Below are 16029 nucleotides of genomic sequence, written 5' to 3' on the forward strand. Positions count from 1 at the left end.
TATGTAGTAGCGTGAAACTGAATTCCACAGCATGTTTCCTGGAATTATACTCCAGAGCACTCGACTAATGAAGAAGTGCTATTTGAGAGGGTCATGATCTCTTACCCTACACATCCAAAGTGGTATTAATCTGACCAGTATCACAATCAATAACAGCTCTTCCCTAAACATTCATCTTCATATTTGCCCTTACTTTGTAGAAAGAAAACTGTAAGAAATTACAAGTTGCTCAGATTGTTAGGGATGTACCAAACATAAACAATTTAATTCCCTTAATCTTCCACTGGCTGTCCTCCAGACTTTCAGTATGACTGGTGGTATGCAGTGCATAATCTAAAGTACAGAACTCCTACTGAAGCGCAAGGAAAGGCTTTAAGACAGATAACCATCACAGTTGCAATGGCAATGTTTTAGAAACAATTTCTGAGCATTTCCACATATTCAGTTTAATATAAATTCAAATGGTCAATTAAAACAGTCTGTATAAAAACAGCCAGCTGCTATGAAGGTTTCTCTACGGACATGAGTAAGACTTACGATCTTTCATCACCCATGGACCCCATACAGGGGCCATAACAAAACCAAATCAGTTCTGCAAACCAATCCTACCCTACTGTGTATAACGAAATACCCAAACATTTCCTTTCCCCATTTTAGATGGCAGGAAGATTAGCAGGCTGAGAGTACAGCAGGGATTAGCAGTGACAGTAGTCATGGAGGCCTCTTCTTCGCTTGAAAAATCCATGGACGGAGTCCAAATTCGTCAAAAAAAACAACAACATTATATGTTCTATTATTCCATTTCTTTTGCCTCTGAGACAGGATTCCACCAGACTTTATATTTTATAAATTGAGACGTAATCTTCGTAAATCCATCATGACTCCTTTTGTTTAGATCCCAACTGATGATGCTTAATTTCTGTCCTTTTTAGAAGGTCGGAGTTTGGTAATGTATTTTTAATGACATCATTAATTGCTCTTTACACATATTTATACTTTTCACTATGCCAATTTTATGCATCTACACTAAGCCATTATCTTCATATAAGAAGTACTGGACATCAGTAGAACATACAGTGTACTGTCTACTATATAAATGGTAGCTTAAACATTGTTGAAAAAACACATATTGGAGACAAAGAATTTCTATAGAGATTGTATTATATTTCCAAAAATATATGTACAGTCTATTACAAAGGGTACAAAGCAAAAAGGAAATGTCTATTTAACAAGAAATCTTCTAAGTAAATTATTTTTCAGTTCTGCTGTTGGGGAAAGTACTCATGACCAGTGAATATTTTTTTATATTCTCATCACAGAAAAATAAATAATAAATTGACAATTCATATTACTGTACATTAAAACTAAAGAAAAAATGAAACAAAAAATAAGGAAATAAGGATTCTAGATGGAAAACCTATTTGCTGTCTTTGGTCCTAAATGAGAAATTATGTACAACTGAAATCTGGGTGACAAGAATCATCTGCAAGTGAGATAGAAAAATATAGTGCATTTTAATGTATTCAGAGCTCACTACAGAGTAATGTGTGTGTAAAAAACAACAATATAAATAAAATGTACAAGTTTTACAATTAGAACATATACAAAGTTTCCCTCGGATCGCTGATCTTTCTGACACAATCAACAATGCTGAACTCTTTGGAATCATCCACCCCCTTTATTAAGGGGTGTCCACAATTTTCAGCTGTTTGTCAAAGAAAGGTTTGAAAATAACAATTTGCTATTAATTCTGAATTCAATCAATCAGCCACACAAGTCTGTTTAAACAGTGCTGAAACATAACCTCTGTGAATGTTTCTGTTCAGAAAAACCTAAACAGTAAGTGAGCTGAAGCAAACAGGACAGCGAGATGACCGCTCCAGCAAAGGTTAAAGATGATTTATTTGACGGATCGATTGTATTCAGGCCTTAATCTCAATTTGGCTCAAATTGCTGTCTCTACAGGACCCCTAGACAAGGAGAGGGAGGGGGGGGGGGGAGGGGGGGGGGGGGGGGGGCATCCATGCCCTGGACGTGAGGGCCACCAGGGGCCTTCTGTTTGAGATCAGAGCAGGGGAGGATAGAGAGAGGACGGAACGCTGCCTGTGAACTGGAGGGTTTTGTGCTGACTGAATGCCTTTACGTTAGTATTCAATTCAAAGGCTTGGCCTGGACCCAACTGCTGAGCTTGGCTGTGTGGATAAAGAGCGGGTCTGTGACAAGGCCGGAGCAGGCATGGTCTGATTCCCGGGTACCCCCACAAGGGACAATCCCTTTGGACTGGGCACAATGGAAATACATCTAGGGAAAGAAAAGGCAAAGTCGCTAATGGTTTTACAAATGCTGAAACTCAGCGACTGAGAGGCGGAGCTCAGTTTAGATTTTTCTGACGGCCAATCTGTGTTCAGGGACATATGTCGGAGGTGTGCTTAAATGAAAGACAGAAAACGTTTCATCTTCGATAATCTAAATCGTTGTTCAGTCCACAGGAGCATAAACAGCCTCATCTGTAACATACACTGTCTTCTCATATTCATACCAGATTATAACTTCTCAATAGCATTGTGAACAGCACAACTTTGTTTTTACAAGTGCAGTTAAAAAACAATTACATTTCAACGACTTTCAATGGGAAAAAAAACCAAGTGAACCCTCCATCAGAGAATACGTTGCTGAAGACATATTCGACTGAGTAACATTCATTTGTTTTAAAAAAGAAAAGATTCTGGATGGCACCTTCAGATTGGCTTTTAGCACATCTTAGTAGAGCCCATTCCTTATCTCTGTGCCCTTATTACCATACGATGGGGCAGGGAAGGGGAAAAGAAACTCTTTTATGCGTCTTACAGTACATCACACACATGCCTGTGAAGGTTGAGCAAAGACAAATGACTAGACTAAGTGGGCTTCTCTCCTGGCCAAGGCAGGGTCAGTACTATACGTGATTTCACAGCATGGTCTTTTGAAACAGAACATTTCTGATTCGAGATACGTCAATGGCATCGATGGTTGAACGGGGCCATGCCATTTTGCACAATATGTACAGTGGAAACCCAGTCCAATATTGTTCAGGCCTGAAAATTTGGTGTTATAAAATGTAGAAGATGATGAGCTATATGTTGCCTCTACGTCACTTTGAATGGCACCTCCTTGGTTGTTGCAGTCACGTGTTTTATACGTGTGTAGCCTATGATATAGCCATTAAGTAATTAGGCTTCCATGGCAGAGTATATCTTTTCACGGAAGGCATGGTTACGCTATAATTTGATGACACGCTTACCCATGTATACCAATATATGCAACAAGTAATGAGGCAATCTTCAGTAGAAAAGTGCACGTTTCTTTGCCATGGGGAACATATTATTTTCCAAACCCTTTCTGCAACTCAGTGGAGTGTCTGCAAAACATAGCACCTTGAAATCTCAGAGGAGGACCTTTGTTTCCTGGGGTAATTATTGCTCTGTTTGTCAATCATCTACACTACAATGACTGTGTCAATTGTGGCACTCAACTTAAGTGAGCATGCACTTGATTTTGTCTTTTCAAGTTAAGGATGAAAGGATAATACAGATAAAAGAGGGACATCTCCTGTCAATCCTGAATACAAGACCTCTGTCTGAGGACTAGACCGCAGAGAGAATTGCCATTGAAGTGCCTAAAATAGTAGCAATACATTACTCTAACACATTTTAAGGCAGTATTACAACTAGAACACGTTTCATTGATTCACCCAACTCTAGTCACGACTCAATTACGAAACAAATACTGTTTGTTGCAACAAAAAGTATCAAAAGGCACTACGATGGCAAAACTTTTTGCGGTGGATCAAGACATCCCTAGTTTTACAATCTTTCAATAGTGCTACCTATCAAATGAGCAGATAACAAAAGTTTAAAAGGAAGAACATTTGAGAAAACCGTAAGTCCAAACGGTGAGTAGTGAACACTAATGTAAATAAAATTGCCCTTTTCTGCTTTTCATACAAGTTTGATCAATCTAAAACAGCCTCATTGGTACTATTTTTAAATTCCTACAAACAAATTTCAAATGTTATGATTTATAATAACATGAGAATGCAGGAAAAGCCTACAGCAAACCACTCCTGTAAGCTTAAAATAACCAACTGAATACTTAGTCTGATGCAACTCATCTGAGGCACAGGACGACCATTTTTCACTTCAAAAACACAGGAAGAAAAACACAACTCACTGCAAACAGTTAAAACAGCCAGGAGTGTCTCAAGACAAACTGGTCGAAGTACCTCTAAATCTTCAGCAAACAAGTTCAGACACCACGTTCCTTGTCTCGCTCCTCTGAAAAGGAGTGTTTACCCTGTTGTAAAGTCCAAATAGAAAAAATAATAGTAAAGAAAATATTGATGGATTACTGTACGTGCCACATCATACCACTTCAGATGACACAAAATAAACAAACTAGAAAATAACAAAATACTGAAACCACCGCAAGGGTAAAATTGTTAGTTTTTTTTTCTTTTTTTTTGTGAAATCCATTGACGGTGTGCAACTAAATCATTCACAAAGATAAAACAACAAGGTAATAAGAATTCAACTCCTTTCCAACGTGCCATTTCCATTTGATATGTGGTCGAGAGTTCCGAAGAGCTTTCACGAATCGTCCAGGTAGTATGGCCCTTTCTCTCTCTCATTAGCACCCATTTTAAACAGGAACTACAATTCTTTGCCAGGGAACAGGGGAATGATTTCAATCCGGATATCCGGAAGATTCAGACACAGGAGTCTTTTGACCTTCGATGATGAGCCTAGTTCCGGCCCTAGCGCTGCTATAGATAGCTCTGTTGCCCAGTCCACCGTGGGCCATGAAGTCTGTCACACCTGGATGCCCGTGCCGTGAAGATGCAACACCTGGGCTCTCATAGTCTGTATGCTGCTCATGATCTTCTTTTGATGACCCACTAAAGTGATCCCCAAACTCATCACATCCCTGCAAGACAAGACAACCACTCATAAATCACAGCTCCGGACCTTGCAGAGATGAAAACAAGCTTGATTTACAGGGTCAGGTATTTCATTAACGAAAAGAAAGAAAATAAAAGTGTGGAAAGTGGAAATCTAAAAAAAAACAAAAAAAACTGTGAGACAGGCTTGTTCATGAATCACAAAGATGAAATTTAAATTCTGTCTTGCGGTAGTGTCAGAAGGAACAAAATTAATTACAACTCTAGAAAGTTCTGTGCTACGGTATGTGGCTTTGAGCCGAGCAGCTCTGAAGACCAGCAGTGTGACCACTTCCATACAAGTGTCTCCTTACTCAATAGACATCCTGGCCACAGACTCCAGTGAGCCGTAGCCTGCCGCTGTGAAGTTGTCTCTGTATCTGTCCATCTTGATGGCTTCCAACCACTCCCCTACAGAGCGGAATGAGGTGAAGTCTGGTGTACTCTGGTCCAAAAGTGGACTGATCGGTCTGGGGGATGTGCAAGAGGAGAGTTGGCATTGCTTAGCGTGAAAGGCAAACACATTTGACAACTAACACAATAAAGATACAAAGTCACATTCAGTAGACACCCGAAAGCACTGTAAATGACATGAAAAGAACAAACTAGCCGAATTAAAATGTCAATAGGTTTCTGATTTAAATGCAAAAACAGCAGTTTGTGTCTTTTATTTTGGCGTGTTTTTTTTTTTTTTTTTAAAGCTCAATATGCGATGAATGACAATCTGTCTTCAAATCGCACAAATGGTCTCTTGAAATGGAACTGCTTTTTAACCATTTTTGGGTTACATTCTCAATCTCACCAAGAGGAGATTGTGTTCCAACTGTAAATAGATTTCATTTGACAAATGTCACAGTGGGGTCCAGAGTTCCCACAGCACTTGAAAGTCCCAGGAACTCATTATAGGGATTGATTTAAAAGGCCTGATATTGACCATAAAGCCATGAAAGCTGCTTTGGCTTATTGATTCTTTGGGATTTATCTTTCATCTGCGAACTCCCGTGAATAAATCAACCAGTGGATGCTTCGGATTGTCCACTAATGCAGTTAAATAAAATTGAGTAATATATAAAACAAAGCATAATTCAAAGTTTTATCACGGTGAAATCTAATTCAAGAGGTTTCGAATGTATTTGTGTCTCCTTGTGGTTTGTAAGATCTAACGAGACGAGCCTTCCTTACCTCGTACAGGTTCCTACTGGGGTTTTCAAGGTATTGGGATTACGAATCATCTTATCCAGGATGCCCACTATTTGATCAAATTTAGGTCGATCAGCTCTGTCTTTCTGCCAGCAGTCCAGCATCAGCTGGTGCAGGCCAGGAGGACAGTCCATAGGGGCAGGAAGGCGATAGCCTTCCTCTATGGCTTTTATAACCTACAGAAGACAAACAGAGAAAGGGGTTTTAAACAGCCATTACTGACACAAGTCACAGATCATTGACATTTATCCTTTACTAAATATGTCTATAAACATCTCTAACAGTACATCATCATGAAGGTTTGCTACAGAAGATGTGGTGTTTTGCTGACAATAACAGCAAGACTAAAAGAAAGTGAGAGACTGGCCAAGAGTAGATTTTTTGACCTGTCTCAGCACAAAGAAACCAAAGTTGGCATGTCACTTCTGCATGTTTACTGAATTTTGGAGACACCTTGAATGTTTTGCAGCTAGTGAAATAAAAGTGTGAGTTGAGTCTCTGTAACATATCAGCTGACGGTCTAAGCTCCCTATAGATCTATTCTCTCTTATCCCGGAAACTTTTTTGACGTTCGCAAGACTGGAGGTTTGAAAACGTCACAACACGGTATATTTATTGTCATTGAGTGCAGGATTGAGTACCACGTATTAAAGTAATATTAGTGTTGTTCTCCCATGAAACCAACCCTATGTTTACATGTCTCAACATTCCGCTGTATTTACATAAATCTATTGAACAAAAAAAAAAAATGTCTGCTTTGCATATAAACTAATTACGTTATCAATTTGCATTACTAAATGCAAACTATTAAACACTGGGTTTATAAAAAATCTATCTTGTGGCAACATAAGTGGCTATGGACACATTTGATTTGACTCCTCCTTTCGTTCTGGGGTTGTTTATTCATCTGGTATTCATGTCAGGCCCATTCCAACAGGCTGATTTGTGGAGAGAGAAGTGTCAAAACACTGAAACTGTTTTGAGGAAATGTAAATATTGTTCTACTGCATCCCTGGAGGAGCTGTTTGCCAACATCTTGACAGGACACAAAATTTTCAGACATTGATGTCTGTCAAATAGCAGAGAGCCCAAACGATCTACTGTATGCAACTTAAATCCCCAATCATCTGGATTAGCATTGCTGACGGTTCAATCAGCAGGCTTCTGGTCAGAAGAGGCAGAGAATTATAATCATGATTAGTTCCTCTGCTGAGAAGAGAGCTGTTTGTCCCTTTGTGGATATTATGCTGTTTTATATAACTCTTTATTTCACTACAGGATAAAACTAACGTTGGTGCATCTGTGGTTAAAGGACTAGCAAAGAGTGGCAGATAAAGCTTTTAACTTCCTACATTGAAATATTTTTGTTTTAGGTCTCCACTCCTTTGGAAACTGTAAGAGTAACAATGTTGTTATTTATTTGTAGGTGACTGATACTTAGAGTGGAAGCAAATAGCTTTTAAAGTAATGGATATTGGAATGACAAAGCTGTTTACATATTATTACATTTACACTGAATACATTTTGTATTCCAAGTATATGGTTTCCTTTTATTATATGTACACTTTATGAATGTCAATCCTTCATAGTATAATAATGATACCATAACCATAGTAACGCAGATGCACATCTTAATGTTAATTATGGACCCATTTTCAACCAAATCCTGAGATTAAGTTTTCTGATAATCCTGAGTTACATAGTAACAATAAGGGACTGGACAATCAGGTGACTGTGGAACATAGTGTACAGTGAGGCAGCAACTCACATCTTGATTGGACATGTCCCAGTAAGGCCGTTCTCCATAGGACATGACTTCCCACATGACAATGCCATAACTCCACACATCACTTGCGGAAGTGAATTTACGATACTGGATGGCTTCCGTTGCAGTCCATCGGACTGGAATTTTTCCGCCCTGTTCAGTAAAACGCAGGTCAGTGGCGGGAATAAAGATCAAATTCATTATATCCTGCATCTTCCCCTAAAACATCAATTGAAAAGAGTTACCATATTGCACAGAAGGTCAGCATAAAGTTACAAAACAGCGGCAGAGGAAACCGCTTGCTTAGCATATTGAATGGGGCCGGGCATGCATAAGCATGCAACCATATTTCAGCTCCACTACGAGTGTGGATGGAGTTGAGTATTCCGGGGCAGGTCTGGGTGTCTGGGGCAGAGGCAGAAGCGGCAGGTCTAATGGACTCACCGTAGTCGTGTAGACAGCCTCGGCATCGTCGTCGATCACTCTTGACAGACCGAAGTCAGACACTTTACATACGAGGTTGCTGTTGACAAGGATGTTTCGAGCAGCCAAATCTCGATGGACGTATCCCATGTCTGAGAGGTACCTCATCCCTGCTGCTATGCCGCGCAGCATGCCAACCAACTGGATGACTGTGAACTGACCGTCGTGTTTCTGTACAACGCACAGAAAACAAACCAGGTCAGCAGGTGACGGCACTGTACAGTCAAATGAACGACAGAAAGCTGATGGCAAACGCAAATTTTCGATTAAAAACAGCTTGTGTGATATAAAAGGGTAAAGGAGAAGTAATGTCATTATGTGTGTCTGGAGACACTTGACGAGAAAGTACTTACCCTCAGGAAACCATCTAACGAGCCATTCTCCATGTATTCAATCACAATCATGACCGGTTTCCCTGAAAAAAGGTTTACAAGTCCTATTCATTCACATAAATATAGCTTTCAAGTGTTATGTTATGTTTCCTACTAAATATCCAGTAGGTGCTTTTTATCCCTTGGTATTTTCGGCGCTTTGTTTCATTGGTTTATAATTGAGTGTTAACATCTGCTCCTTATATTAGCGGATCTAAAAAGAAGAAAGCTTGACTAATTACGCGCAATTGTTTTCAGTGACATCCGTTCCGCTTCGTTAATGTTTACATTCTATAGCATTTTTTATATTTTTAGCTTGTATTTTACATAATTGCATGAAAATAAAATATTTTGTGACAACATAACATTTAAATAAAAGGGCAAACAGCAAAAACAAGGGCCAAATAAATATTCACGCAACCTTAACGACAACCTTAACGACAAGCTGCTTCTCCTGGTTGCTACGGAGAGCTGCAGTCCTTACCTCTGGTGACCACTCCTTCTAGATGGACGACATTGGGATGGTCAAACTGGCCCATGATGCTGGCCTCACACAGGAAGTCCCTCCGCTGTTTGTCTGTGTAGCCTACTTTCAGGGTTTTAATGGCCACCGACACGTCCCTCTTCCCCGGCAGCTTCAAGCGGCCGCTGCACACCTCTCCAAACTCTCCTGTGGGACAGGGGAGCAGTCATGACCGAGAGACGAGGGGAAATGATGACACTTCCTGTTTGACAAACTGCTTCGTGTATTTTCAGACAAAACAGCTGCGCTGCAGGAGAATACAAATTGGAGTATGACATCTTGCTTTACTCAAGGGAGTGTAACAGAGACCTATAAAAGACATGCTGGAGATGTATGGATACTGTAATTGACCGAATCTTTAAAACCCTCGTGGCAGCAATTTATCAGTCAAGGCCATTTGTGCTTGGCCGTCTTCAAAAATGTAGCCCACCCATTAATGGCAATGAACTTTTCCCCCTTTTGCACTATCAATATACAGAGTGGAAAATCGTGTCCCCATTCAAGGTGTAAATATTCAGCTGTCATTGTGATATATGAGAGCAGGGTGGGACTACGCTGAGAGCTGTGAGACTTGGTTAAACTCACCTGCTCCAATAACTCGCTCAATCTTAATGCAGGACGCATCCAGCTCCTTGGCAAATTGATGGACAGCCCTGTTCGGGTCCTCGTAGGTTTCAGGGTCAATGTATGTTTTGGTGCCTGGAAATTTAACTGTAGAAGGGTAAGAGGATTACTGTTACGATTTAATATGCATACAGTGCACAAGGTCCCCGACAGCCCCTCCATTACCAAAGGCGATGATTCAGAAAGAATTACAAAACAGTCTGCAGAAGGAAGGCACAGGTGGCCAAAGGTCTTCCTAGAAAAAACACTAAACCACCATTTGGTTTTTTTCCTGTCTTTTGCTTGAATAAAAATGAAAATTGTATTGCTATTATCATTATTTCACTGACATAATATATTTATTTTTTTTACAAAAGATTTGAAATGGCCGAAATGGGATTTTATGGTTGTCAGCCATCCTGAGTGATTTTTTGCAACCTAATTCTGTAAACCCTAGCCACTAAATTGAAAACTGTGGTAAAAATACATAACATTAGTGATAAGAAATTGCAAAGCAGTTATTCACCTTTAACATTTCATACAATATCACAGCTTGATGAATATGAAGAGGTCTACTATAAAATATTCAGTCACAGAATGATAAAGGAATACCTCATAAATATACAGGCACATACTCTGTAAATAGGGGGTGTAAAAAAAAACATTTAGATGACTACAGATTGAAAAGGCCACCGTCTGAAAAAAAAAAAAGAGTGAGAGGTTCTAACCAAAACCAAAACACCACAGCACTAATAAATAGAATTATGTGTGTAGATCAGTGCATTCTGTTAACCTCATTAGTGCATATCAAATTCCACAAATTACAACATTACGTTTCATCTTTAATACCACAAGCTATTTAATAAGATGCTGAAGTATAAAACCATAACATACTAAATAAAACCTCAAATGAAACCAACTGATGCTCTACAATGCCATTATTAAATTACAAATCAGCTCCAGGCATGATAATGCCTGACAAAAAAACTAATATCCTCTTTATCCATCCTCAAAAAGGCAAGTCGGCCTATCCAGAAACATAAGCACAAATGCTTTGTGCTTCAGCACAAGGCGAAGGCAGTTGATATTTCCCTCCCCTCCGTGCTATAATTGCTTCGTCCATCCAAGCTGTCACTGGATCTGATAGGAGACGTCTTATCGTGACTTCCTGTGCTACACGGTGGACAAAGTGGGCCTACATCTTGAATGTACACACTATCTGGCTGCTGTCACCTGGCCCAGGCTCGTCAGTTAATACCGCAGAGCAGGTCTCTCCATTAGGGCCCACATCAGCTGCCTTGTTTTGGGCAGGACGAGCCGAGGTCTCCGGCGCTCGATCAGTCAGATACTTAGCAGAGGCAAACCTGGGCTCCCCAGCCCTGCCCCCCCCCCCCCCACCCCCCCCGCTACCACCGCATCATCTGACACCCTGACCCTTTGTTTCCATATCAGCAGTTTGCTTGCGGCAAAGATCATTACAGCTTCACTTGGGATGCTGTCGGAAGCTGCATCTCCAGGGGCATCATTAGGGGCAGTGTATGACTGAGAGATAACAGTCTCTTATTGGTAAAGGAGCCTGGAAGGGGACCATGGGCTGGAGTGAACTGTGTGTACATCTCTACTTCCAGCATCACCAGGAGCCTGTCCCTTCGAAAAAAGTGCCAGAGTTTTTACATTTTTAATGAAGACTTCTCTCTTTCAGCTGAGCCCTACACACTTTCACCGCCGGATCTCCAATTCATGTGTTTGTAGTTTCAGGATTTCATGTCCTCAGCTAGATAGACATGTATATTAAATCCCAAACAGATGTTGCTTGATTGTCCCCAGCCTAAGTTCAAATCAACTAAAAGTGGGATGAAAACGCAAGGCTCGCAGTAGCGTTCTCTTGTCTGGACACGCATCCTGTGGTGCATGCGGTAATTGAGACGTGTTTAAGTGTGTGTGTGTGTGTGAGCTGATGAAAGCAAGCACTCACATTGGAAATACAGCTCCTCATCCCCCTCTTGATCCGCTTTGCTGTAGCCACAGTGCCTTGACAAGCAGAGAGGAAGAAGAGCAGAGTCAACCGATTGTGTCGAAGAGATAGACTGTATTATACAGGGATCCTAGCACAGCTAACACGGTGCATGACAAGTCTGTACAGATAACCTGCTGAGAGGAGGGAGCGGGGCGGGACCAGGCCCTGGCACCATTCTGCCTGCTTACTGCTCTTTAACTCAAGTACTCCCCTCTGATATCACTAGCTACCCTCTCAAGTAAGAGAAGCGTTGAACAATGTGGCTATCCCAAACATCTTTTCATATTAAACTGGTCATATTAACTGGTAATATGGTCATATTAACATGTCTTTTATGTTAAGTTAACCAGATGGAAGCACAGTATATTACAGAGATATTTTGTCAAATGAAAACTAGGTTGCGAGAGCAGGAGAAGGACATGCAGGGAGTCAAATGGATATGTGACATCATACGTGCATGTGCACTCTGCATTTATTTACACAAGTAGAACCGACTGTAGGGCATGCAATGATGAAGATGCCAGCCATGCTGATGAGGCCGTGTCCATCAGTGAATGCTTTCAATGGTTCCTGCCATACAGTAGGGCTTTGGGAGGAGATGGCAAACAAGTTAAAGCCATACTTCACCCAGCCCGGAGTATCACACACACTCACCCAACCCCTGCTCCCACCCCCCCACACACACACACACAGAGCATTCCAAACCTTTTATTTTGGAGTACTTTTGCCCCGTAATGGATCCGTTGCGAAAAAAATAAATACAATCATGCCCCGAAAAAAAGCTATAGCTATAGTTTCTAGAAAATGATGCATCACAATCCATTAGCACAGCATGCCACAGATGATAGGTGCGTGTGTGGACTCCACTGCTATGGAAGCCCGGGAGTGACAGAAAGGCTAATTGACAAGCAGAGACTCACAGGAGCGGAGAGTCAATGGGGCCCGCGAGAGCGTACCTTCTCCCAATGATGAAGCCAAACACCATGAACACCAGGATGATGGTCCCTGCCACGGCCACCACCGCAATGATGATGACGGGGTTCTGCTCGCTGGAGACTGTCGCGGCTGAAGAGTGACACACACACACACACACAGAGAGACAAAGGCACACAGTGTGAACTTGAGCACATCTACCCTGCAAATCTATAGGAAAACGACAGAGCCAATGAGGAGAGGGGGGGCTAATCACCCCCCCCCCCTCCTCCCTCGCGTCTTCCGAGAGATGAGGAGGGCTGCAGCTATTTCGGGGCCATCTGCATACACACTGCTCTACTGTTTCAGAAAGTGGGCTTGATAGTCCCAGATGGAGGCTTGGGTGCCCTTCATATGGAACAATGACACATTCAGGTTGGACTGTTTCTCGTTCAGAAAGCTTACAGTGGTAGGCTGTTTGAATTGACAAACCGACGATAGCTCAAAGAAAACGGCTCCAGTAGCCCTTTGTACTGTCAGCGGGTGCCGGACTGGAGAATTCTTGCATTTTTTAAATGTGTCTGCGCTGTATAAATACTGGGGAGGAGAGCAATGATTTCTGAGTCTTGACAGTTCAGGAGAGAACAGTACAACCTGACTTTAAAATGTAGCAACGAATACAGCTGTGTGTAAGTACATGGCTGTGTGTGAGTATTTCTGTCATGTCGAGTGTGTGTGTGTGTGTGTGTGTGTGTGTACCTGTGGCCTCCTCCTTGGTGGTGATCTCCAGCCGGGGGCCGTAGGTCCCGTAGCCTGCTGCGGTGAAGGCCCTGATCTGGAACACGTAGGACGTGCTGGGCTTCAGGTTGTTCACCGTGGCCGATGTCGACTTGGACTTCACCGTCGAGTAGATCCGGTCCTTCTGTTCCTGTGGAGGTGAACACAAGATTGTTTGATCTAAAACACCTCAGCTTTGTATTATAGTCCTTGAGAAGATACTACTTTTTTTTTCTTCCTTTCATTCAGTCTCCAATTACAATGTGACCTTGATTTATTATATTAACAAAGAAAATATGAGTCTGTTTAACTGCTGGGTAAGGAAGAGGGCACTGTCTATACAGACTCCCTTTTACCGGACGAAAACACTGCTACCCTGTGCTCAGAAACCCTTCAGACGTAGACTGCATGTACTATGTACTTTGTTGTTGATCTGTAAATGATTTGCCCGGCGAAAATACCCCAAATGGAATGCCAAAATCTGTTAGGAGTGAAGTCATGCTTGTTTCCAATTTTACAGCTGGCCAGACTACAGCCTGAGTACGTGACAGAGCAGACTGATTCCTGGGTGGCAGAAGGGTTCTGACCAGCAGGCCTCACACCAGGGCGCTTCTACCCTGCCTTTGATTTGTTGTGTTCAGTCTATTCGTCGAAGGATTGCCGTACCCCCTCATCTGTTCTGAGTTAGATCACATGGCGGTGTGTAGTATATTATATATGAGGGGTGCAGGAGATGCAATAACATATTGTTCACTCTGGCAAGGCAGCTACAGTGCTAGGCTGCCGTGTGTGTGTGTGTGGCTGTGATGGACCACGGAATGATTAAAATCTTATGAGCATCTCATTCATTATTGCAGATAATTTGCGGAATCTCGCCGATTCCACTCACGAAGGCTTACTGATATGATGTAGAAGGAAGTGTAGACAAAGTGAATGCAGAGAGGTCCGGGACACAGAGAGAGACGGGGACAAGGGGAGATAAAGGAATGTGTGAAAGAACCGGAGGAACAGAAGATAAAGATAAAGTCCAAAGTTGTCTGTTCTAAGATATTCAGGGATGAAAGGAACAACACACAATTCCCTCTCTCTCTCTCTTCTCTCGCTCTCTCTCCTGCTGCCTCTCTTTGACGTTGATGTATTCTGCCTTGCGTGTATCACACACTCACTTTCTCATAGTACTTGATCTCGTATTCGGTGATGACGCCGTTGGGTTGTTCCGGCTCCTGCCAGGACAGCTGGATGCTCCGCTGCTGCACGCGCTCCTTGATGACTTCGCTGACTTGGGACGGAGCTGTGTGAACAAGACACGTCAATAAGATTTGGGGGAGAACTCTCTCGGCACACACACACACACCACTCCCACACACACACACATATACACACACATCCCCATCCAATCAGCTCCTCTCTAATCCTCTTCCAGGGCAGACAGACAACACTCCGACACTGATGAATATTCACACGGCCTCTCCTAAATGTTTACCTCATAATGGAAATTTCAATTACAGTGCAAACAGCAGAAGATAGCATTATCCCAGCCTGTGTAAAACTACAACATGTGGGTTATGAATGACAATTAAGTTAAATTAATTCTAGAAACACCCGTGGAACAGACAGGCACTTATCATGACAGAGGCATTCAGAAGCTTTTAGAGACATGTACCTGTAACCTTGTGGCAGCATTATGCACAGCGGCCACCTGTTGACCTTCGCATAAATGAAAACTTGTATTTTTTTTTTCTTCTAACATCACCTTAATGTCTAGCAGCAGGCATAAAGTGCTGTTGAAGACTAATGTAATGCACTTTCTGACAAAATGCTTATCTTCAGAAGTTACAAGAGAAAAGTTTGCAAAACTAAACGCAAAAGGTTAGGTTAGGTTAGACCGAGATGTATTTTTATTTATTTATCAATTAGCAAAGATAATCTGAAGACATCGAACTTGATTCATTGCACAGATGAGTCAGTCATGCATTGCTGGCGCTAGAAGATTGGTACGTGCTACCCTGACTTCCAGTCTCAACCACACATCCAGCTGACAAGTCATGCCTAAAGATCTGTTGGCCTCGCAATGAAAGACGGTCAGAAAACCACAAATTATGACCTTCTCTTCTACATAACTACAAAAAGAAAATAACCAAAAAAGGACAACGCTCCTAATATCAGCAAGTGAAACAGTACACTATTATTAAGAAGATTTCGAGCAAGAGGGGGGAAATTCCCTAAAGGGGTGAAAATAAAATCCCTTAATTTCGGTGGTGAGGTTGGACCTCAAATCGGATGAAGTGCTAAAGTCTGTGTGTCATGCTCAGTGACCTAGGGTTTGCCAGGGGCCATACCACGCGATGACCCCAGATTTGTTTTGAAATGACCTTGTACTAATCAGGCCCCCAGGATTAGAAC

General features: G+C 41.8%; 1 protein-coding gene across 2 annotated transcripts in view; it reads right to left on the reverse strand.

Moving 5' to 3' along the window:
* Positions 1 to 951: 951 nt before the first annotated feature.
* The window catches only part of epha7 (eph receptor A7), a 55275-nt gene continuing 40197 nt past the window's right edge, over positions 952 to 16029 (reverse strand). The window contains exons 6-17 of one of the 2 annotated variants that reach the window (XM_067240994.1): positions 14793 to 14917; positions 13609 to 13777; positions 12894 to 13002; positions 11896 to 11951; positions 9903 to 10028; positions 9279 to 9464; positions 8777 to 8838; positions 8385 to 8594; positions 7944 to 8093; positions 6158 to 6351; positions 5290 to 5445; positions 952 to 4962 (exon numbers count right to left, since the gene is read on the reverse strand). In XM_067240994.1, the coding sequence (XP_067097095.1) occupies positions 4848 to 4962; positions 5290 to 5445; positions 6158 to 6351; positions 7944 to 8093; positions 8385 to 8594; positions 8777 to 8838; positions 9279 to 9464; positions 9903 to 10028; positions 11896 to 11951; positions 12894 to 13002; positions 13609 to 13777; positions 14793 to 14917 (1658 nt within the window). In that variant the 3' untranslated portion in view covers positions 952 to 4847. Of the gene's footprint in view, positions 4963 to 5289; positions 5446 to 6157; positions 6352 to 7943; positions 8160 to 8384; positions 8595 to 8776; positions 8839 to 9278; positions 9465 to 9902; positions 10029 to 11895; positions 11952 to 12893; positions 13003 to 13608; positions 13778 to 14792; positions 14918 to 16029 lie in introns of both variants that reach the window. The other variant, XM_067240992.1, reaches the window with a different exon arrangement.

The sequence above is a fragment of the Osmerus mordax genome, chromosome 8 (genome assembly GCF_038355195.1).
Source record: "Osmerus mordax isolate fOsmMor3 chromosome 8, fOsmMor3.pri, whole genome shotgun sequence".
In the NCBI taxonomy this organism is placed as follows: domain Eukaryota; kingdom Metazoa; phylum Chordata; class Actinopteri; order Osmeriformes; family Osmeridae; genus Osmerus; species Osmerus mordax.